At 38.3% G+C, this 26,125-nt stretch overlaps 1 protein-coding gene across 3 annotated transcripts in view; it reads right to left on the reverse strand.

Annotated features, from left to right (window-relative positions):
- Positions 1-24,975, reverse strand: part of LOC115778516 (myosin-10) — an 87,972-nt gene extending 62,997 nt beyond the window's left edge. Inside the window, exons 1-3 of one of the 3 annotated variants that reach the window (XM_030726571.1) lie at positions 24,795-24,975; positions 16,811-17,192; positions 5,583-5,739 (exon numbers count right to left, since the gene is read on the reverse strand). In XM_030726571.1, the coding sequence (XP_030582431.1) occupies positions 5,583-5,739; positions 16,811-17,155 (502 nt within the window). In that variant the 5' untranslated portion in view covers positions 17,156-17,192; positions 24,795-24,975. Of the gene's footprint in view, positions 1-5,582; positions 5,740-16,810; positions 17,193-24,794 lie in introns of those variants that run through there. The other 2 variants (XM_030726587.1, XM_030726578.1) reach the window with 2 other exon arrangements.
- Between the last annotated feature and the right edge of the window lie 1,150 nt (positions 24,976-26,125).

Genomic DNA, 26,125 nt, shown 5'->3' on the forward strand with positions numbered 1-26,125 from the left:
ACTAGACAAACTGATAATCCCTACCATCTGGCAGCTGCGTGGACACACAGTGTTCCCCTTTGAAAATTTTTTCATTAACTGTATTTATTTTTTAAGGCAGAATGAGAATTTACAAAGTATTGAGTTATCAAATCATCAATACGTTTTGCAGCTGTATATTGCAGTAATAATATACAGTTGTAACTAAATCCCAACACATACCTGGACTTATCTCAAGTCACACTAGTGTGCCTCAGCACATCATTTGGGAGCCAATGAATTAGACCAGGGGTCATCAACTACATTTGACCAAGCTGGAATTTTTCTTGGCAGACAGTGTGAGGGCCAAATGCCCTTGTAAAGTAAAATAAAATTAATATTGTAATATATTATCATTTGATATATCAATTTTGCTTTCAAATTTATACTGTTTTTAATACTGTGATGTGCAAGTCTTGTTCTTACATGTTTTTCTCTGTTATGTTGACACCGCAATTGTGTGCAGTTGTGCTCATTATAGATACAATGAGCATGGGAAACAATAAAATGTTACATGAGAGCAATGAGTTTATCTCTGCACAATCTACTTTTCAGAAGATGTTTCAAATTGTTGTTAAAAAAAAAAAATCTTCGTCTCTTTGATTGGGCTCAGGTTTGACAGTTTAGGCCAGTGGTTCCAAAAGTCAAGAGTACTGCAGCCCACTTAATTCCCAGAAAATTGAATTTCTGTTATTATTAAATAATCAGTAAATTAAGTGTGTGAAGTTTGTATGCATCTATGGTGTGAATTTGAACAGTGTTCTATAGGTATCACGTTCACAGCCAAACTAAAAACTCAAGCAACAGCATTACTGAACATGACACCCCAGCGGGCACAGCCCAATGGCTCAAAAGACACGGACACTGGTGAAAAGAATGGTGTAAGGAATTCTGTAGTGTGGAGATATTTTGGCTATTTAAAGTCCTACAAAGAAGCCAAACAGCATACACTGCAAACTGTGTTGGAAGCATGTTTCCACAAAGACAGGTAACACCACAACCATTTTTACCATCTGAAGCAGTACTATCCTTTAGAGCACGCACATTGCAACACTTTACAGTCCCAAACACTTTCTCGGGTACCTCACCTTACTGCAAAAAACAAAGCGCCACAGTGACATCACAAAGCCTGGTTTAGTGTAAAAGACATGATGCCAGTAAGCATAGTTGAAAATGTCAGATTTTAGTGGACGAATAATGTAACTAGGGCTGCAACAATTCCTCAATTCGATAATAAAAATCCTCGACACAAATTTGTTGCTTCAATGCTTTGTTTAAACTCTGCAGCACTCAGGTGTCTCCATGTATGCAAAGCGTTTCACCCGTATTGGTAACATTAAAGTTCTCAGTTGCTGCAACTGATTTCCGTCATTTTGAAAAAAAAAAAACGACCCTTTAACACCAAGTGGATCATCGCTGACACGTTTTCCCACACCTCCATTGCTCCCTGCCGTGTGTGTGTGTGTATGTGTTGTGCTCGATGTGCTGAGAATTTCAGCTTTTATGTTTTTCTTTACTTCAGCTGTAGCTACCAGAACGGATCACTATAACCACAGTTTGCTAGCACTCGCAATCGTTCGGTACGGGAAGTATCGAGGGGCTCCGTCAAAATATTTTTATGCTTTAACCCCTGATTAGTGACTAAAATTAGATCTGCAATAGAAACATATTTAGGAGGATGCTTATGAATTAAAAGCATTACAACATTAAGCGCATGCAGCCCCCAGTTTTTTTTAACAAAAACACTGATAACACAAGAGCAGCAGCTGTTTTACGTGGTCTGTCTGCACATGCGCAGCAAGCACAAAGAGACGGAGCCAAGACGGTGAGCTCAGGTGGAGCGAAAGGAAACGTTTTTCTAGCATCCAAAGCAGCAGTGCTTGTTCCTGTAACCACCGTTAAACCTTTACTGGGAAACAGCTGGAGGAGCCCTTCATCAACCACCTGATGAGCAAGTGTCAACTTGAAGAAAAGAAAACTTTGTAGCTGCTCCATCCACCGCTGTTTGTTTCACACAGTGAAAAACTGCAGTACAGAAGTTAAAATATGCAAAGTGTTTCTCATCCGATTAGTCAATAATCAGATGGAATAATCGATAGAATACTTGATTACTAAAATAATTGATAGTTGCAGCCCTAAACGTAACTGACCCTCGTTAACAGCTCCCTGGCCATAAACATTTTTCACAGATGGGTTGGAGTGTCGCCCGAGAGCTGAACATCTGTGTCACACTTCAGTACCGCATCTTATTTGTGGTCAATTCTGATCCACATCTGATCCATATATAAGCCTCACTGCCCACTTCATTGAGACAGCACTGTACTTCTTGGTCCTCCTTTTTAAAAAAGTCTTTATTTATTTATTGCCCTTGAGTACAAGTGGACCACAATTGAGTGAATGCCAGTTTTATTTATATTCTCCTTTACATCTGAAAGTTTCATGAATTTGCACTAAGGATATAAACAGAATATTTTTTGTTTATTAATTTGTGGAGAAAATGTTTCAAATATCCTCATCTGATCTTTGTAGTCAATGTCAGCAATACTGGATTATTGTTTTTACATCACAGTGATGAAAGAGCCAAAAACAGACAATCCTATCATGTCACTTGATAAATTGAATGATGTTTAAAAAGACTTTCTGCCATATTTTTTTCCATAGTATGTCTATATTAAGATTAAAAATTACAAACACCCTGCTGGGAATTTCATGCATATTGCCAGTTCCTAACAATGAATCTGATGACATCTGCCAGCTTAGTTTCCTGCCAGCTTGGAGAAGAGAAAGAGGGAAAAAAAACCCACCACTGCTAATCTACTGTATACAACTGGATATTCCCTTATATTAACCAGGTTGCTGAAATGCTCAGGGCCAGTGCACAGCAGCTGGCCTCCACTAATCTTCAACCTACAAACCTCCTTTTCCATCACAACTGTTAATTCTGATATGAACACAAATGGGTTGGAGTAGCATTAAAAAATTGCAGGTCCCATCTGTGCTTAGAGACAGACAGTAAATGCAGGCATAAATGCTAGAGGGTGACTGCCTCATTCAACCCACAAAAATACGATGGAAATCAAAGCTTTACTAATTGACTTGTCTTGCAACACAGTCCCCAACCATTGCCCTGGGCTCTTACTGGGCCCTCCATGTCTACAAGCAAATGAAAAAAATATATTTCATGCTAATTATCTAGGGGGGCAGCATGGTAGAACGGTGGTTAGCACTGTTGCCTCACAGCAAGAAGGTCCTGGGTTCGAATCCACTCAGTCGGGACCTTTCTGTGTGGAGTTTGCATGTTCTCCCCGTGTTTGCGTGGGTTTTCTCCAGGTACTCCAGTTTCCTCCCACAGTCCAAATACATGTAGTTGGTGGGGTTAGGTTAATTGGTGATTCTAAAGTACCCATAGGTGTGAAAGTGAATGGTTGTCTGTGTACCAGGGTTAGTACAGTTAATGAAAACAAAACTAATTTAACCTAACTGAAAGTGTAGATAAAATGACCTTCATTTTTGTTAATTTATTTAAAGCCCTTGTGGGTTGATATGACATCATTTTCTACCGCTCTAGCAGTTTAAGCTGGGAGCAGCATCGGGCAACTGTGTGCATGCATATGCCAGTGCATGCGTGCGCTCAACACGCTGGTCCGCAAAGTAATGGCAGCAGTCTGCCGAGAAAGCGGCAGAGTCTCACATGGAGTTTCTTTGAGGACGATAGCACAGATAGAAGCAAGTGTCTTGTTGTGGATGATGAAAAAATGTGCAGAACACTTCTCAAGCAGAAAACCACCAAAATCAAAGTCTACCTGAGAAGCGCACAACGGCTACGGAAACCGCTCTGATCCTACAGTGTAACCTGACGTGCACCTCCGGAGAAATGTGACTACCCGTTGGGTCCACGCAGCCTGCAACATTGTGATTAACCTGTTCAGTCCTTGTGCGTTTCCGTCTACTTTTCGCCGCATTGTCACAGAATAGCAATCAGGAGTAATAATCAAAGCATCAATATAAGGACTCACAAATGTCAGCAAATTCCTGGAGGAAGACTGCCGAAACTACTGAATGGATGGAATGGATGTGAGGAAATGAACAAAATGAAAAAACAGAGGGACAAATATGTTTGCAGCCAAAAAACTGAGCACAAAGATAAGCGGAATAAAATAGATGGTTGGTTAATTATCTAATTCCTGTGCACATGTTTTATTTCATTGTCTTTACTGCAGTTTACTGTCACACTAGCTTCTCTGCTCTCAAAATGTAATAAAAACAACTGTCAAACTGTCTGAAAACAAATATGGAAAAATATTGAGTCAACCGCCAACATCTCAAAGTCAGACCAAAATATCTGTATTAGCAACTCTTTTGGTGATAATGCTACAGCTGCTACAGCTGCCCCCCCAGAGGCAAGCGACAGGGGATAAACAGCCCTCTCCCCCCACTGTGGCTGTCCTGCCAAAAGCAGTCAACCTAGAGGGAAACACTACCATGCTTCCATGCCCACTCAAGCAGAAATACAGTTTGTAAGGAATGGAGGGTGTGAAGAAAAAGGGAAGGCTTAAACCACAAGAAACTCGCTGGACTAAATGACGTATTGGCAGAGTTCAATAAAAGCTACTAGAGCAGAGCGACTGAAAATACCCCTTACTGCATCTCAGTAAAGCTTAGAAATAACTAAAAATCAAACAGCTATGCATAAAAACATCTTTACATGTGGGGTTCAGAGAAAAGGGGCAGCAAAAAATGTCTGTCACTAATCACAGCAGCATGATGATGTTCCCATGTTTTTGTTCAAAGATGGCAGAGCTGTTTGTTGACACTTCCAAAACTTCCTTCTGTGTACCAGCACAGAGAAAGCAAAGCCTAAAAGGACTGATGGGACTGTCCAGTCTGTCACCACCCCCACCGATCAGCCCTTGCCATCACACAAAGGATCTATTGTTGAGCACAATGGGGTCACCCTCTCTGTTCTCTCTAGTCAGTCACTGCTCATAGAGCCTGGAAGCTTGCCAGCTACCAGGCAAGGATCTTCTAAGACAACATTGAGCCTGGACTGCCTTCACTCAGAAGATTCTGTGATCCTACTATTTACACTGTCAACTATGCGCAGGACAAAAATAAAATATGATAGATGTGTTTATATAAAAAAAGAATAAAAAAAGAACTGTTATTATCTCAGTACTGTTAATGTCTTGTCACAATATACTTAACCTCAAGCTTTTAACTTGAGGTTAAGTTATGAACAAAATTAAAATTCTGTGGTGACAGTAAGCTCCTGGTGTGTTTAAAGGCTGGTAAAAGTTTATAAATCACATGTGATAACACTAACACAGAACACACCTAAAAGTCAGTGAGAGCGATAACCCCATCATGCCTAATTTGACACTGAACATATGGTCAGTAGATGTGACCTTTAAATGCACAAAAAAAAAGGGCTCCAACCATACAAAAATTCTTAGAATTAACACTTTGGAATTCAATGATATTTTAAAATGCAGTAAAGTTGTATTTTCTCTAAGTGCTGTGGATTGTGGATAAGAACCTACTATAAAGAGCAAAGTTACACTTACCTTGTAGCATGCATCTGTATGCAGACTCTGAGATGGCATATATGTGAGGGGGCATTTCGTGCCTCTTTTTGCCCCTGTACATCTCAATGATGTTTTCTGAGTAGATGGGCAGGTTTTTGTAGGGGTTTATGACCACACAGAAGAGACCAGAATATGTCTACAAAGATAAGAAAACATGGTTGAGAATTAATTCAGAGTGCACCCCTAATGTCACCATAATGACATGTTTAATATTTTATTGTACTTTAAATGCATTAATTATACTGGGCAATGAATGTGCAGGGACACTTAAATGGGCTGTCGTAGTAGAGGGAACAGATTTTGTTGGACGCTGATGAATCTATCCGTACAAATTAAACAGCAAAGCAATCTATTTGTTCATGTTTATGGACACAATTTGTGACCCCTTTTTTTATATCAGCACAAGTTTGAAATAATGTGTTTCATGGAAGTCTGTTTCATGTATGCAGCACGTGTGTTTTCCAGACTCTTCAGCGGGAACACTGTTTAATAGAAGTGAGAATATTTGTATTTTAACCCAAACTGTGATCTGATGATATTTCAAAACCTAACCCAGTAGATTTTAATGCCTAAGCTTAACTAAGTTCACATTTCTAATTAATGACCCTTCACCCTTGAATAGTGGAAAATATTGGTACATAGATGCAAATCAGTACATATGAAACTAAAAAAGATGGGAAATGGTTTTCAGTGACACAAAAATATTGGTGGGTAATTCATTTTGAAGAACACGACAAAAAGGCTGAAACAGATCAGAGATCATAATCATTTCACAAACAGCTGACACCACATTGGATTCTAATATATTTTATAATTTTCATTACTCTGAATTTGGTCCCATTTAAGAACATTTTGATATTCTTAAACTTTTTTTTTTTTCATTCCTTTTAGACTGATGAGTTCCACCTGAGGTGCATTTTGTTTTTTGAATGACCAAAAATTGCCAAAATTGGCTACATTTTGGGCTGAGCTATCACAGCACTAAGGTATACCATATTATCAGAAACATACAATGGGGTTTTTTTTTATGTTCTCGGTGTTCTGGATGTTCTAGTAATATGAAATATTGCAGGACACACCTGTGGTAGTGGAATACAGTACTCTCAAAACAGATTAGGATCTGAGGTAAGGCAGCAAATATGGCAGAAGCAGCACAGACTATTAGCAGTAAGTTTTCAAATCGGCCGAACTGTTAAATCGAGGCTGCCCCACAAAATCTTTTTAACTGTGCTTTAAGTGCAACTCTAAGTACATCAGTACACTTAACATGCTTGTGCTAAACCTCATTATGACACTTAACTTTGCCTAGTTTATAACTGTATGCAAGGACTGAATTCAGATATATATATTTTTTTCTATCTTGCATTTAAATATTCTTTTAGGAAAAATAACAGTGATTAATTACAACAGAAATTTAACCAGCAGTAGGTTGTAAAGCCATGATGACAATATGGTGAACTTTAACTTTGCAGAAAGATAAATACATGCATTAATAGGCAGGTTATTTGTAATGGGAACATATAAGTCTGGTCTACTCAAATGTTTCCTGCCAGAAACCAAAAAATCTCTTGTACTTAAGAACAAACTGGTTCATATGAGATGCCCCACTGTACACAACAGGAGATTTCTGACAAACTTACATTTCCTACTAATATGTAGAAATAATTTCTTTGCATCAAACTGGTGGCAACTTTACCCTGAAATCCTTTAACTGACAACAAAAATCAGAGACAGCGGGAGATGATTTTAATCCACAACAGAATATCTGCCTTTCAGCTGAATAATGCAGACAGAGAGGCCAGGACAGGGTTAATCCCTGACATGTCTGCTGCTGCTAGAACATTAACTCAAAAGTGTGTGGGGTGCAGAGGAAAGAGCACACGAAGCCAGATTAATTATCTATCAGATGTGATCAAGCTTAAAATTAAGATGCAAAGAGAGTAACCACAGCTTTGTCCCTGTCTGACACTTTATTATCTTCTCTCATCCTGTGTCACAAACTTGTTAAAGCTTTTTATTCCTTTTTCTCTGCACTTTGAGTCTCTTTCACCTTTCTAATGTCTGTGGTTGGCTGGGCTGAAAAGCTGCACTCTTTAAATTATGTTGTCTGTGGCAGCCTGTGGCCCCACTAACCCACTTGGTGAAGTGGAATAACAGTGATGAAAGGAAAGCATGCTTTGGGTGCAGGCTGGACTGTACATGCAAGTGAATGATGGAGAGAAAGCCTTTCACTTGGCTGGAGTTTCACACCACACATTCATGCAAACACAACACAGTCTGATAGCGGGGAGAATAAAATCATAGTTCAATTCACATTTCCATATTTTGTTTTTTTGCAGTTAAATTATAATTAAAGCTCGTGGAGATCCACTTCTTCTTTTTCAAGTTCAATGAATCCACAGCAAGTCTATGAGTAATCCTGTTAAATAATCACAATCTCAACACTGACCAAAATAACTGCGATTATGGTTTTTTTCCATAATCAAAACAGCTCTAGTGACTGTAATACTCAACAACACTTCTGCATTATCACTTAAAGTATCTTTAAAGTATTATTTTGTACAACAGTGATGTGGTGGTTAGCACTGTTGCCTCACAGGTAGAAGGTCTGGGTTTGAATCCACCTTGGCCTGGGCCTTTCTGTGTGGAGTTTGCATGTTCTCCCCATGTTTGTGTGGGTTTTCTCCGGGTACTCCAGTTTCCTCCCACAGTCCAAAGACATGTAGTTACTGGGGTTAGGTTAACTGGGGATTCTAAATTGCCCATAGGTGTGAATGTGACTGTAAATGGTTGTCTGTCTGTCTGTGTTAGCCCTGCCACAGGCTAGCAACCTGGACAGGGTGTACCCTGCCTCTCGTTCTATGACAGCTGGGATAGGCTGGGATAGGGCTAACACAGAGAGACAGACAACCATTTACAGTCATTTAACTCAAACACTGATAATAATAGAGTTGCTAAAACAGAGTTAAAACTACAACCCTCACAGAAATGCACATACTCCTGAGACTAACACACAAAGGATAACACTGGTAGTGGTTGTGTGGTAGAGCCCATGTGTCTGGAGAGTGGAGAAACATCACCAGATGGCCACCAACCCATCCTCCCCACCTACTATATGTGCACAGATGCTGTAGACACAACTCTGCACTACAATCTGGCCAAAGAGAGATTTGTTTCTCTGGCACCGTTAGCAGTATTTAAACGCCAACATTACTCTACAGTACTGGCACTGACATTCCTATAGCTAACACTAACATACCTTGCTAAATGCCATTAACTTTAAAAGGTAATTTAAGCATACAGGATGTACTTGAAACAGTCATAATAACCCCTTCGTGGACCCCCTACAGTGGGCACAGCGCCAAGCAGACAGATCAGTGATCCCGACCCAGCGTGGACTACAGGCAGTGGGGAGAGGGATGACTCAGCTGGCTGTCCTTCATGATGGACCTCAGGGGGTATTTGGAGGATTAGTGGGACTCAGGGGCAAAGGAGCTGACCGCCTACACAACCAGGCGAAACAAGACAAGAGCCAGCAACCACCAGCCATAACACCACACCAAAGCACTGTGATTCATTTCTGTATCAAATGACTTTTGATGAAGGGAAAGATACCAAAACAGTCCTGTGACAAAAATCAGTCATATTTTGATCAATACTGAGATCACAGTTCTGAAATTTCAGTATGAATTTTCAGAATTAATTTTGTTAGTTTATTTATTCAACTGAATTTTAATTTAATTTCAAGGAAATCCACTTAAAATTCAGTTGAATAAATGAACTAACAAAATTAATGCAAATGGAACTAAACCTGCCACAGTTTGGCAAGGAGTGGATCTGGACTTTTATGGAAGAGCTAAAAACAAAGGAACAGGATGTGCTTAAAGGAAAAACAAGACCATTATTGCAGCACAATCATTCCGTCCCCAACATCTTGTTTTATTAACTAGTAGAAGCTGGAAGTATAACTGAAAATAAAATTAGATCAATTAAACAACCCTACAGAATCAGGTAACCATAACTAATGATATCTGAAGAGCATCTCAGTTTGTAATGCTCATAAACTGAGCACATTATCCTGAGAAACTATGGCAACCATGAGGAAAACTATGACACAGTCTGAAAGGCTTTCTGGCTCTCCAAAAACATTCGGATAGATTTCTGTGAACTATGCAGTGCATAGCAACAGGACCTCTCTCTGTGGGAAAAGACTTCTGGGGTCTCTGCTTTCCAACTCTGACATAACTGGGCTAACTGGGCTCTAGTCTGTTTCTTTTGACTTCACAGAGAAAATTAACAAATGCATTTACTTAGCAAAACATGTTCTCATTATTTCCATTCAGGTCCAGATAGAGTGAAGATACTCCTAGATTTAAATTTGCTCTAAATCTTTAGGTGCTCTTAATCTCATTCAGCAGCACTTGATTAAAATGTAAAATCCTGTCATCTCTGTGGGTGGACCCACATTCAAACGACACTGACAGCTGAGAAGACTGGATTCCACCTGGGTTAGTGGAACAAGGAAAATTACAGTATAAAAACAAAAAACAAAACAAAAATGGAATATAATCTGTGAGGAATTACAGCTGAAGTCATCTTGTGGCACCTAAGACACTAAGCCTAACTGATGTTTAAGCTTTTAAACCACCAAAATTGGCAACTGGCAGTCCAACAACCAAAAATAGTTGATTTATTCCTCCAAATGCAGACCAGTGCTACGCACTAGCCAACTGATGGAGAAAACCCAAACTACTGGCTAAAGTCGCAATTAAGGCAAATGTGTCACGGCTGTGTGCGGGCAAGGCAGGGAGGACCCCAGTGCAGGACCCGGCGAGAGTAGGTTTGGAGGGAAGTTTATTTGAAAACCCAAACAATCACCAAACTGTAAACTCGAAACTCGAAAGCAGGAACTAAGAACTCGAAGGACAAAACACACATGCAAAACTGACGAGGACCTGAACACTAAACTAAACAACACTGAGACTTAAATACACAAAGGAAACGAGGGGTGAGGGGAAACAACTGGGAACAACAGGTGAAATGAATGAGACTCATGACAAAGGGGAAGCAAAACTAAACACAAAGCACAAGGAACACGAGACTGTCAAAATAAAACAGGAACTGACTAAACATAACAAATACTAACCTAAACACAGAAAACTTAAGGCAACATTACAAAACAAAACAACAAAGGAAACCAAACCGCACACTCAAATAACAAACAGAGAAACTAAAAGCAACACTAAGAAAACAACCTGAAAAGTACAACAAAAGAAAGCTACACAAAATAACTCAAAACGCTGCGCCACCGGCCCAGGATCATGACAAAATGAAGAAATTTGCTGAAGTTAAGATGAGTGTAAGCTGAAGGTAACAACTGTATTGCAGTGCTGTGGTGATGTGAATATGGATCAATTAGGTTAAGTGATAAAACAATAGAGATAATTATCGCAAAATAACTTTTCCTCAATAAAAATAATTACACACAGCCAATGTAAAATCAGTAGAACTCATTCCATTCAAGTTTTGACAAACGACACAAAGGGCCAACGACAAAGATAACAGTGCCACAGAAAACCAATTAAGTGGTTGAAATAGAGCCATGTCAGGTTAGGTTGGCACACACAGCGTGGGAGGAGCAGCTGGCAGCAGTGCCATCATTTATAGCACGCACAATGCAACACTTCACAGTCCCAAACACTTTCTCAGGTACCTCACCTTAGTACAAAAAACAAAGAGACACAGTGACATCACGAGGCTTGATTTATTGTAAAAGAAATGATGCCAGTAAGCACAGTTGAAAATGTCAGATTTAAGTGGCTGATTAAAGTAACTAACCTTTGTTAGTAACCCCCAAGCCATCTGTGTCACACTTCACTACCACATGAGATTTTTTGGTCAATTCACACATTTAATCCATGTATGAGCCTCACAGACCACTTCACTGAAACAGTACTGCACTTCATTTATTTATTTACTGCCTTGTAGTGTAAGTGGACCACTACTGACTGAATATGCCAGCTTTGTTTATGTTCGCCTTGGTTTACATTAGAAAGTTTCTTGATTTACACTGAAGATATATACAGTGTGAATCTGCACAAAAGAAACTGTACAGTATAGAGATAGTTTTTCCTCAGTTTTTATATTATATTACAGGGTTCTACTCAGAAAAAATTCACAGGCCGGCATTATTGGACAACTGGGATGGGGTTCCCCTCGGTACCAGATGACAGCTTGCTAGTGCTAATGGCCACACCCGCTTGCAAACTGTGGCAATAGCGATCCATTACGATAGCTAACTGCTGAAATTCTCAGTTGGGTGATCAACTGCTAACTAGAATTCTGCATTAATATCCATTTAGAATGGAAGTGAGCAAAGAATCAATTTTCCATTTTGTACATTCTTCTGTAAAACACTCATCAAAATATTATGTAGTCACTAGTTCATCTATATTGTGGTATTAAAATCATACTATTGTACAGTAATACATACATGCCTCAGTCACACAGATCTAGAGACTGGCCTGTATTGCCTTAGCAACCTCTAATCGCTAGGGATAAATGTTTATTCCCCAACCAGTTGGCAAGGGGTTCCTGACATTTACGTGGTGAACTCATTTAATTATGATTGGTTTGTCACAAGTGGATTGCTACAGTTACCCATAGTTTGCAAAGAAGAGGAAAATCACACTAGTTAATTATACGATAGTTAACTATTAGGTGAGCAGTAGTAAAACTTGAAAAAGTGCAATGCAAACTGGAAAGCAAGGACATCTGCCTTCAAATAAAAGTTCAAAAGGCACAACTTTTATTTGAAAGGAAAGGCAGATGGTGTGTATGGCACTTTGTGTTCACTTATTAGTTTTACTACCACTTGGAAAATAGTTGGTATGTGTTTGCAGAAAAGTAGGTGTCCCCCATGCAAATTACAGGTATTAGCGGCAATCTGCTAGCAACCAATGCAATCACAAGGCACCATATACCTCTATGTGACCTACATAGCAACTGTCTACAACCATATCTCCCCAACTATGTCCACCATTTACCCCCACTCATTTACTTTTTATTTGAAATAGGCTATATTTAAAAATTGAGACTACAATTACTGTCTACAATAATGGTCAAGCAGCCCTATAACACACCCAAACTGTGGTCTAACAAAGGATAAGCACAATTGACTGTGTTTAGTAATACATCACTGTGGTATCTTGACCTTTCTCTTATGCCACAGATCATGACATGCTTCAAAATTGCTTAAAAATTTCAAAGACTGAAAGATATATGTGTTATTGGCATGTCATCTCTAGCATGCAAGCTTCCCATTCCTTCAGTCTACACACTTCAGCTCTTTCCACATCACCCAATGGCAGCATGTTTGACACAAAATTAGCTCATTTACATTCTGCAAAGAGTTTTGTCAGCACTATGCTATGCTGGCTTGACTTGAAAGGTCACACAATCCTCAAAAGCAGAAAAACATGCAGAGTCAGGAATGCTAAAGCAACTGACAAACACAATTTTACATGCATCCAACTCAAATCTCTTAAAACTCTTTATTAATTTCACACTTCTAGCCACTGGCCACGAGGAATAATCCCCAAAAAAAAAAAAAGATAACTTAGCAGCGTTTATTGTACCATAGTGATTAGCAGAATGGCATTTGTGTTAACCGGAACAAGCAATAACACTGAAAAGTCTACACGCATGGGCTGTTAATTAAGAGTCAGTTTTCTCAGTTGCTTGTGAACAGAAAGAGCTCTGTTAAGGCAGTTTGGTTACAGTGTGACTCAGCACTGATCTTCCTGAGCGAAGACATGGGACTGAGGTAATATTTCTTTCTACCTAATAAACCCTCTTTATAGTATACAAAAATGTTCTGTACAAGCCCCCACCCCACCCCACCCCCTTTTTTTAACACTTGGGCTTTTTTACACCTAGAAAATAAAATGTGAACTTTTATGGAATGTGAATGACAACAGCTTTAGTAAAACAGAGTGCCTGTAAAGAGTGAGAATCTGGAACAGATTATTGGCTTTTGTACAGTGACCTACAAAGAGACTGCATATGATTTGTGTTAGAAAATTTCCTTTGAGTGTTCTCATAAGGTCTTGATGCTGTCCAAACACATAGGAAATCTCACAGTTTCACAATCCACCATGTTGCTCATCCAAAGACTTTCCAGGCCTTTAATTACCCAGATGTTACTTATTCATTTTTTAATATTTAAAAATGTTTAGATTTTATTATTTTGTTGTCATGTTGGAACAAAGAGCTGTCAATTTACCTTGGTTTTCAGGGTCTATATTGTTGTTTAAAATGTGTCAGCATGATGATTTGTAGTAGTTAAAAATTTAAGAAGAAATATCTCTGAACAACTGAAGGAAAAAACACCCAGTTCAGTAAAATTGAACATTAATTTTTGCCAAGATTTCTGATGTATTTTTCTCTATACCTAGCAGGGCTGGGTACAGAACTCTACTTTTAAGGGCAATGACCAAATAAATTGGTTTTACCAAGTACTGATTCACATTAAATCAATGTGTGCCAAATTTCAGTAGCAGAGCACATCTGGGTTAGAGAAAGAAAGAGAGTAAGACCATTTGATGTCACTGCTTTGATGTGTTGAAGCCCAACAAATGCACGGGGCATATGGCTGAGCTGAAAGCGGTCTCAAGTTTGTTTACATGTTTCAAAACCAACACAGATGATGCTCTCTGCAATATCTGCAGTGCAAAATGTAAAGCTGGTCATGGGAACACCTCTAATCTGAGGAAACACCTGGTTCCAGATGAAATATATAAAAGCTTAAGAGTACACCGTTTTTGATAACCTGAAAGCCAAATTCAATGAATGATGGAGAGCTGACTTTAGCAAATCTATTGCCAGCTTAGTTAAGATGGATCATGATGAAGGAACTTTAAGTGACAAATTGACTTCACTGAAGTCTTTTCCAGGTAGTTAATTATGCAGTTGGATAAGTTGCAATCAGAGAAATTGGGCTTTTTTAACTGTGCTGGTTGATCGTTTTACACTTGCTGCATATGCTATTCACAGTAAACAAACACGCTGTGTGAGATACTATGTCTGAAACCTTAGTACGTAACCATAACCCATGATAGTCTAATATTTAGTATAGTAGTATAGTAATATTTTATGTTACTAACTTTAGTTAACAGAAACAAAATGGAGACTGCAGCTCAGAGCATTTGAACCCACTGGGTAAGCACCCCGTGCACTTGGCTGCCGCACTGTGCCATTTTGTTCCATTAGTTTCAACATAGATTCATATATTGCTATCTTCGTGTCTCCTATCTCCTCTGCTCAGCTACACAATCACAGTGAAACAGAGAGGAGAGGAGAGAAACATGTGCGACTACAAATTACCCTTCCCCCCACAAAATATAGCGGGGAGGAGAAACACTGAATAATTTTAGACAACCCTAGCTGTAACAAGTTTTAATTAAATTATTGTCAACTGTCAAATAATTTACATTAATAATTGACAATCAAAAACAAGAAGCACTCCGAGAATGCAAACCTCCAGCAAGGCAGCTTACTCTCTGGGCAGTATTTACTTTTAAGTATTGTATTTTGTATTTTTTCATTTTATTTTCTTTGTTCTTAAAATGTTAAGAAGTTTGGAGTGCAGTAAAAATAAGATAAGCGTGGTATGACAGATGTCTACTTTGATTACACAAACATTATGTAGGAGTAGGTAATGGATATTTCTAACTAACTATGCAGCGCTTTCTCTTTATCTTGACAATACTTTAAAGACATAACACATTTTGGGGTCAAACTGAAAGAAAGGCAAATGTGAAATGTAAAAAGGATATTAGAGTTCAGTTGTGACAAATCTGGATGCAAACAATGTGATATTTAGAATCCCCATATATCATTCCCTATATACCTATATGTTGTCAATACAAACAATGGCAGTATGAGACATAGTTTTAAATAGCTCTACATAAGATTATCCTCACTTTGACCTTCAGAGCAATCTACTGACCTTCATAGGTCAAATGTGACATAATATTTTAAATGTTTATATGGTATTTTCTATATGTTGCCAATACACACCACACTAAGAATCATAGTTTCTAAGTTATGAGTTTTTTTTTTATCCATTTTCGACCAATAAATCGTGATGTTGACCTGTAAGACCTTGGTGGATGTAAGCTAAATTTTAATGGATTATTAACATGACCCCACTCTACACCCCTACATAGTTTTATCTGAAGTTATTCAAAACTTTTTGATCTATCATGTTCACAGACAAAATGACATGCACACAAACTCTACCAAAAGCATAACCTCCTTAGCAGAGGTAATGAATAGACATAAACAAATGCACCGTCCTCACACAAAATGTCTCTTATTTCTGCACTTCTGACCATGCTTTCAAATGTGAACCTGGCAGCCTGTACTGTACCTCCTGCCTGAGTCTCAGGTGACCCACAAGGTCTGCATTTGCGCTATTCCAGGAATGCATGCCATTAAGTGGGTCATAATCACAGGGGAAATTAGCAGATTATATGGGACATGAAGGCTTGCTTGTTGAAGGAAATGTGTTTTTTAGGCTCCTGAGAAGTGTATTTTTGGTTTGTTTTGGTTAGAATGAATCACGTGTTTAATAATCTTTGATTTAATAATATATTGGACAAAGTGAAAAACACATTATAGCCCTGTCTTTCCAAAGCATTAAACTAAGCAAAGTTACTGTATACCAAGCCAAAAAAACCAAAACTAAGTTGTGAACTTAATCATGTTTCTGCACAAATGTTTTTACCAGCTTGCGGCAAGCTGATTTATTACATTATACCTTAGAGGAATCCACCATACCTGCTTAAACCTTGTAAAATGAATGGCACTAGAAATTACAATTGACCCCTTATCTCACTATTAAGCAGCAATGGTTTTGGTGAGTAAAGCTTTTTAATAATTTTTAATACCAATTACTACCTGAGACCCCTTGCAAAGAAAGTGGGAAGCACCTGAGCAGACTCAGTAAGATTGATCAACTTTACTGCAAATTCTTGACTATAGTTACTTTCATGTTGTTATCTCTCTGTGTGACTTTAACATTACAGTGACACCAGTCACAAAAACTTCTATGCTGACAATGTGATAAATCACAATCACTGTTGAAGAAGACTTTTTTTTTTTAAATAAACGGCTCTATTTTTTTATAACTTACAAATACTTACATAAATAAGGCCGGAGTAGTAGCGGTCTTTGAGATTGTGAAGCACGGAAGCCTCATTCAAGCAGGTCAGTTCAGCCATGTCCTCTACCTTGGTGAACTTGGGTGGGTTCATCTTCTGAATGTCATCCTTGTTGATCACTGCCTTCTTCCCATTCTCTGCTAGCTCCACCACCACCTCATCTCCACGCTCCTGTTGAATACTCGCAGCCTCGAAGCCATGGCGTTCTGATGGGATCCATACCAACCTTTTGGCAGTCCAGTCAGCCTGTGCAGCCGGGTTGTACACCACAGCACGGTCCACAAAGAGGTACCGCTCCGGGTCCTCCTGCCCACTCCTCTGTGACATTGCTGCTGGAAACCAGAAGCAGAGCACTCTAGGCCACCTGTAGAGAGAAAGCAACTATGGTCATCAAAACAGCAAAAATAAAACCACTTAATTGTGAGCAGTACTCCTACTTAAAGATGTTGTGTAAAAAATTCACACATCATCAAGGCCTTTTTTCACACCAGATATTTGAATTTAGTAGGAAAAGCTACTTTTAGCTGCTTGGATGACCTTCCTGATGCAACCCCCAAGGCATTTATGTCTCCTCCTGTTACAAATGGCAAATCATGAAGGACATGACAGTGTGACAGAAAGTCAATATGCACAGTACTGCAGCCCTGAAACTGAGCAAACTAAAGAGAAACTGACCAATATTAAGGGCAATGTTTACTCCTTTGCTTTTCCTGCTGAGAGAAGACAAAATGGCCGCTGTGAACAAATGTCTGTACAGCAATATTTCAATTCAGTAGTAAGTTTAGGACTTCACTCAATTTCAGGCTGCCATGAGATATCACTTTCCATTTCTACTTTTCTAATGAGGTTACATTGGGCTATGACAGTATTTATTAGGTTTACAGTCAGTGCTGTTATCATTGATTGATCTGTGTATTAGGGCTGCAACGATTAGTCGACACTGTCAACAATAAAAATAGTTGACGACGAATTTAATTTTCGATAATAGTCGTTTATTACTACTGGTGATTTTTTTTTTTAACGTAGTGAGACATCTTCCTGTCCGTCTATCTCTGGCGAGCTTCACACATGCGCAATCCAGTTGTTAAGTGATGACGTAGAATTCCATTTCCGGGTCCAAACTGTCACGTGATCAATTTTCCGCAATGCTGTGTCCCTGGTTGTTTTAACTCGAAAAAAAAAAATCACACTCAGCTGTGATTTTACCGATGAGAAAGAGAAGCGGAAATGGCTGCAGTTGATAAGGTATGTTACAATCATCTTTAATAGTGACCAGTCATTGGTTATACCATTGCTGTTTATTTAGAAGCAATTGGACCCAGAAATGACGTCAGACTTAAAGACCGGATAGCATTCAGCCGCACGTTTAGTGATGGGGGATACTGGTGAAACTGTGCCAACTTTGTTTTACAGGGACGAAAAAGTACTATATATATTTTTTTTTATGGTTGGAAAAATGGACCGTTAAAGTTATATCAGCAGCAAACCTGATTAAAAGTTTTGAATGAAGTATGTGTTTACTACCACATTTTAAATAACCTTATACAAAATGTAAAAGCTGATAGCTAAATAAGTGCCATTTCATAATTATGTGATTCATAATCCGATTAGTCGACTAATCGTTTCGATAGTCGATGACTAATCGACTATCAAAATAGTGGTTAGTTGCAGCCCTACTGTGTATAATGATGCATCTTTACTTGTTATTTGACCCATTAACATTTACAGTCTGGCTGTATGTGAGTAAAATGTGTAGAACTGCAGCATCTCTATGACAAAATGCATGTTACTTTACATCAATGTCAATTTTGAACACATTTATTTAATATGTTATTGCCATAAACTAAGTACACCTGGAGATGTTAAAGGTAAGTAAGTAGTATAATCCCAGATGGTTGCTATTTATATCATATCAGGGTTTTCCTGGCTTAAAATGGGCCTTTGGTGGGTGACTATATGTGTAGGCTCAATCTGTCCATGTACAGTAAGATAATAAATCTTTAAGTTATTTTACAGAAACCTATGTACTGTCCTGCTCTTTAAATAGATAAAAATGTTTAAAATGCTTAAGCAAATGACACCGCAATTAAAAAAAGCTTGGAAAAAAAAAGTATAACAATGCTGATTATTTTCCTTCAGCTGGTTAACACCTCTTTGATGAAGGCCAAAAATTTCTCTATGCAAGAAAAACCTTACTGCCCACATTCAGTGTAAAACTATCTACACTAAATCTAAGTACTGTGAGAGAGCATCATGACTCACATAACCACTTCAGCTATGAGATTGATTGCATCAAGCTACAACTCAGACAACTGAATGTTGTTGGTGGTTAAATGTTTCTCTGATGATGCAGCTTCTGTAATGGTTCTTAGAAAACTCAAATTGTAATGACTGGAATCCTTTTGAAAATAACAACAAATTGTTTCCTCAAAAAGACACTTTGTTCTTAATAATTAATGCCCTTCTTTCTAATTTGTAACATTAGCTTTTACTACAAAGATAGTTTTGGTTTGTGATTATGACTGGTTGTGCCAATGTGAAGCTGAATAATCTATAAACACATAGTTGGTTAAAAAAAAAAAAAAAATCTGATTTTGCTGTGAATTTTGATTTACTGGGTGGGTTTAAGTGCAGATGAGAGATCGGCTGAGATGGACAGGACAGAGGACTGTGACTCCAATGTGGTCTGATGACTGCTATCAAATCTTTGAACATGAAGATCTGGTGGTCTAGAGAATGCTCCTAGCTACAGAACTACCTGACTGGTCAAAAGTCATGAGTAAAAGTCAATTAGTACTAATCACACAGCACATTCAGAGTCTACAGCTCAGCAAGGCAAGTTTTGGGTCATGGATACGGTAGCAGAAGATGAACTAAACATCTCCATTCTCCCTGCTGAAACTACAACAACACAATCTTGTGATCTACTTCAATCCGGACAACATGGCTAGTTTTCCAGTTACATTAATGCTCAAATAATACAATATTATCCAGTGGCATACAGTGAAGGCTATACAAAGCTTCAGTTAACAGGCTTACTGCTAGGCTGCTCTAACTGAAGGACAAGTCTGTAGCAGAGACACCCATCTCTCAAAAACTGAACAAGAAGATCAGGCCATCAGCTCTAATAAGGAAAGAGGATCACAGTGACTAAAGCTCTGTTTATGGTCACTGCATTAGTTGTTGTGCATGCCAACTGTGACGTGATCACAGCCCCATAGTCGGACTTGCTGCAGTCTTCTCCAGGATGTTGCATCTCCTTACCATCAGTGCTGATATAGGAGCAGAAGTAGTAGAGACAGAAAGCAAAGTGACGGCAGACTTTTCTCCAGGAAATCTAATCTTTTCAAACTGTTGCACCTCCCTCTCTATAATCTAGGAATTTCTGAGCTCCTGAAGTGACATAACAGTGAAATACCCAGCTTTATCTATCCATGAAGCCAGTGGCGCACACAATTAGTAAAACTACAGGAATGTCTTAAAGACATAAAGGCCTGGATGACCTCTAATTTCCTGCTTCTAAATTCAGATAAAACTGAAGTTATTGTACTAGGCCCTACAAATCTTTGAAACATGGTGTCTAACCAGACACTAACCCTGGACGGCATTACCTTGGCCTCCAGTAGCACTGTGAGGAATCTTGGAGTCATTTTTGACCAGGATATGTCCCTCGGTGAACATATTAAACAAATATATATAGGACTGCTTTCTTGCATTTGTGTAATATTTCTGAAATGAGAAATATTGTGTCTCAGAGTGATGCTGAAAAACTAATTCATGCATTTATTATTTCTAGGCTGGACTATTGTAATTCATTATTATCAGGTCATCCTGATAATAAAAAGGATATGTCCTTAAATACACATATTAAACAAATATTAAATGTTTTCCTGAATTTGCGCATTATCTCTAAAATGTGAAACAGCCTGGATGCTCAAAAGCTAATTAATGCATTTATTACTTCTAGGCTGGAATATTGTAATTCATTATCATCAGGTTGTCCTAAAATCTCCCTGAAAAGCCTTCAACTGATCCAAAATGCTGCAGCTGGAGTACTGATGGGGACTAGAAAGAGAGAGCAGATTTATCCCATATTAGCTTCTCTTCACTGGCTTCCTGTTAAATCCAGAATTTAATTTAAAATCCCTCTTCTCACATACAAGGTCTTGAATAATCAGGCCCCATTTTATCTTAAAGACTTCAAAGTGCTATATCACCCCAGTAGAGCACTCAGCCCTCAGACTGCTGGGTTACTTGTGGTTCCTAGGATACTTAAAAAATAGAATGGGAGGCAGAGCCTTCAGCTTTCTTCTGTGGAACCAGCTCCCAGATTGGGTTTGGGAGACAGACACCCTCTCTACTTTTAAGATTAGACTTAAAACTTTCCTTTTTGATCAAGCTTATAGTTAGGTTGTAGTATTTCTTCTTCAGTCACCTGAATGATAAAAACTAATACACCAGCTGCACATGGTACATTACATAAATCTAGAGGTGCACCACAAGCTGAAAAAACACTAAAGTGTGGTTCATGTCAAAAGTGACACCACAACTGCTCGTTTCCACCGGGTGAAAACAGTGAGCATAAACAGGCAATAAGACAAATGGACAATGTTATGCTAGTGCCAAGTAACACTGCATGTAAAAGGTTGTTTAAAAAAAAACCCTAACAGGTAATACTTATGCTATCATTTATTTAAGAGGAGACAGTGCACATTATGTAATTTGAACACTTAGGTCTGAAATGTAAAAGTGCCAGATTTAGCAATACAGGCTCATTTTCATACTCTGATACACCTTTTTCACGTGTATTGTTAAAAAAATAATAATTAAAAGGAAACACACAAAAGCAGATAATCACCCACCTACCAACATATCGGTTCCAAATATCAGTTATCTGTCTCCTTATTCACCAATATCTGTATCAGTCCTGAAAAAGCCATATTGTTCGACCCCTACTGGAAATACTGATCAACATGTTTTAACACATATAAAAAAACAAACCACATCAACTAATGTCCATGCTGTATCACCTTTAGACTTGAAAACAAGAAAATCAGCAGAACAGCATGTTGATGTAGAGTTAGCATACTGTACATCGCGTCTGACTGACAACAGCTAATGATAGTCCCTAGTGTTAGCTGCTGCTTGCCTGTCATTACTCTGCCTGGATTATGACTGCTAGTCTTATTCCAATGCATAACTATCAGAAAACACTGGCCCCTCTTGTTGTACAGTTTGTGGACAATAAAGAAAATAAAAGGGATAATAAAGTACAACAATACCAGTGCAGAGGACCTGTTTGGCTCACACAGACTGGTGCGCGAGTGTCAAGCCTCCTACCTGTGCATAACCAGCCCACATGTAGAGTAACATCACCATCTGTGCTGCTTCAAAAAGCAAAGGAGAAACCCTGAGTACTCTGTCTGATGAAAAGACAAAGTAAATTTAATTATTTAATACCCTTACCATATAATCAGAGCCAAAATAATTAGTGTATTAATTTATTATGTAACTGGAAGAAAAGATCTTTTTATCATTCCTTTGATCATTTTGGACTTATTTTTTTCAGCTCTTGTTTTTTGGGGGGTTTTGTGTGTGTATTAAATATATTTGGGTACTAAATCACAATTATAAAATATTACCCTTCAATTCACCCATATCACTCTACATTTTACACAACAAATGATTGATCAAGAAAATCACCTGCAGACAAACTTTCACTAATCTATTACCAGATGATCATATTACACTACACTAGAGTCCAACAGGTATATTGGTCAGCTGATATTATCTGTAGATTAACCTGTCATTTTTACCATTTCTAGGGGTCTACTGATGCGATATTTGGATATTTGTTCCAAGGAAAGAAAAACATTTTTTTGTTTTTCTAACTAATAAAGAAAAGAATAGAATAAAGAATAAAAAATAAAGATCTGTTTTGGTTCAACTGCACTTCCTACCTGTGAAACATATAACTGTTTTTAAATGTTTATCTTTTTAAAGCCTTCTCCGGATCAGCTCCACAACATATGCTCTATTAACTCCACATATTGCCTCCAGGTCACTAAGGGCATCTCTCACTGAAAAACCTTTCTGTTATTTCCTCCAGGCTCTGGAGCAGTCTACTGTCCCACATAAGGATTTGTCCAGTAGATTGTAATGTTTTAGCTCTAAAGAGTCAATTATTTATACTTTAAAAAAACAAAGTTTTTATTTTTATTAATCTGTTACATTTTTCTTATTACTTTAATTTATGCTTTGCTCTTCATTTTAATTAAGTTGTTTGTTAATGTGGGTGTTGTGTTTTTGTTGTGATTTCTGTTTTAGAGTTGTGAAACCTTAATACATTTGCCTTAACTGGAAAGCACTTTGGGTCAGCTCCTGTTATTTTTAAATGTGTTATATGAATAAAAGTAACTTGACATAAAATTACACATTTTTTGAACATGTAGACTTTGCCAGTAAAATATTGGCCACTGACATCAGTCAGCATCATAATACTGATATCAGTGAGTCAACAGGGCCAATATCAGTCCATACCAGTATAGGCGGATATATATGTGAATCCCTAAAAACTACCATTTCCCATCATTTCATACACCAAACAATCAGTTAAATAATTAGTCAAAATCAGTTGCAGTTCTACACATAAACATGCCTGCAGCAGTCTATAATTTTCTTATTTTTAAATTTTTAGCCTATCTCCATTATATTCTTATAAATTTTTTAATTGTATTTTTAGTTTACAGTTTATATTAATATGCAATTTTTTTTCAAAAATCTTAAAATTAAGCTTTTTAAAAAATATTTTAACTTTCTCTGGATTTTTCTATTTTATTTTGTGTATTATGCAGAGCAATCTGCATCGTTGGTTTTGACTAAATGCTATACAAATAAATTTTATAAATATTATTTAATTTTTAATTGTAATATTCAATAAATTAGATAATTACATCCTCAACAACAAAAGCTGAAGGCCCCTTAAGATGGTATGGCAAGTACACAAAATAATTACTACTAATAATAAAGACATTCTAAAGGGTATCTAATTATCTTGTGGGCATAAAATAATATCAAGATTTAAATGAAAGAGAACGGTATAACTGTAAAACCTGGCACTGATGCCCTCAACAGCTGACGTGGGGGACAACCCTGTATGCATCTTATTAATCTGACACAACCTCAGCTGATAAAGATGTTTGAACAACAATGTAGTCCCATGCTTAAATCAGGCGCTGGTTACAGCCAAATCTGGGTCAGGTCACGGGATGGAGCGGGATCAGTGCGGCTGCCTTGTTGCTCCATCCCCTCAGTCACTTTGATTCAACTCGGCAATATCCTGTGTATACCGCACAATGTCCGGTAAGATATAAGGGGTATGAAATCGCAAGCAGCCGTGAAACCACCTCGTCACGGGCTGTAACTACATACCGGAGCCAGGCCAAACAGCTGCATCGGCTAGATTAGCTCGCTAACGTTTGCTCAAAGTTGGCGTGCTGTGCTTCATCTCCCACCCGCTGGAAAAGATGCCCACAAGGACTCCTCAACTGAAAGGGCTTAAACTGATGCTCTTATAATATTTAGATGCTACAAAGGTGAAAGGACATTCCTAAATAGTGTGCGCAAATGGAAGTTTTAGGGATGAACTGTGCAGCGTCCCTGAGGCACAATCCCATCATGGGTGTGGGTGGCTCAAAGACGTCTGGGTGGGGATAAAACAGGCGGACAATGACCACGCCGTTTCACACTAAACCCCTGAAGATTGAACTTGAAAACAGAAAATTTGCAACACATTTATGTATTTATGATCAAAGACTGGGTCCTGGGCGCCGGCTAGCATTAGCCAAGCTGATGGTCCTCCATCATTAGAAAGTCATGGCACAATAATCCGCTAGCTAACGGTTCCTGCAGCTAACCACCACATCCCCACTAAAACTCCCGGCCCCGGCTTCTCCGCTCAACTTACCTCCCACAATAGATGAAGAAACCCGCCCTAGGTGTTTATCAGTGTCCAGCAGACAGAAATAATGGTCCTCCAAAGCGTACTAAAGCAGTCCCTTCTCCGGCCCGCTCTCTCATCAGTGGTACTCCCCCACCATCCGGCACCCGCTCAACCGAACTCTACCCGGCCCGGGAGGATGCATAGCACGGCCGCCGCACTTCTCTGAGTCAACGCCCACAACGAATACTAGGATTATGATTGGCTGTCGAACTCTGATGCCTACATGTGATTGGTGGAAAAATAATACCCCATCCCGAAACTTTGATTGTTGACAACTGCCGCCCAAATGCCAGCTGTCTGTGGCCGACATATCGACACCTGCAAACCGCCAGATGCTCCTGCGGCGGGACGTGGTACTAGGACATCAAATTAGTTTCTAACTTGTTGACGTTTTTTGCTGTATCTTCGATGTGTTGAGTTTAATTTTAACCGCTGCAACAAAGGAATTCACCAATTTTCGTTTGTGCAATATTTTCCCAAATATTTTATTAATTTTTTTATTTCAGTTTTTAATAACAACATTAGGGTTTAATTAATTATATATTTTTTACACATGATTCATAAAGTAAAGTATAATATTATTGTCTCTTATACACTGGCCTTTTCTTTTGTTTATTCTGAGGATATGAGAAAGTTAGACTACTGGATACTTAACCCATGTAAATGTTTATCATGCAACGTCCTACAGCAGTTATGGACATCTCTCCAGGAAATATGTATATGGATGAATGAATGAATGAATGAATGAGGGAATGATACTTTTATTGATCCCACAATGGGGAAATTATAGTTAACAGAACAGTATATGTTTTTTCATGTGTTTTAAATTTAGATTTTATTTACTTTGCTCAGTTTTAATCAATCCACCAATCCATTCTTTTCCGCTAATCCCGTTCGCATTATTTATTTATTTATTTTTGTCAGTATTATCATGAATAAAGTAAAATGAGCTTTTCTGTTCAGACTGGTTGATCATTTCACTGTGTTTATTGCGCCCTCTGTTGCACAAAGAGATAAAGCAATTGCTAACCATGTCTCTCCACAAAAATTGTGATAATAGGGAACTACAAAAAATAATAAGCTACCCAGGCAGATATCAGAGGAAAACATAAATAAAATACCACTATGAGAGTAGATGGCTTAATGCAGTGATGATGAAATTTTTTTTTTAAAGAGCTTATTTGAGATATGTGGCTGTGGACATGATGCAGGGTGTATGATTGGTAACTTGACCACCTTATGTACACAGATGATTTGTTGTTTTTCTGTCCTTATGTCACTGCTCTTCAATAGTT

The sequence above is a fragment of the Archocentrus centrarchus genome, chromosome 1, assembly GCF_007364275.1.
Source record: "Archocentrus centrarchus isolate MPI-CPG fArcCen1 chromosome 1, fArcCen1, whole genome shotgun sequence".
In the NCBI taxonomy this organism is placed as follows: Eukaryota; Metazoa; Chordata; class Actinopteri; order Cichliformes; family Cichlidae; genus Archocentrus; species Archocentrus centrarchus.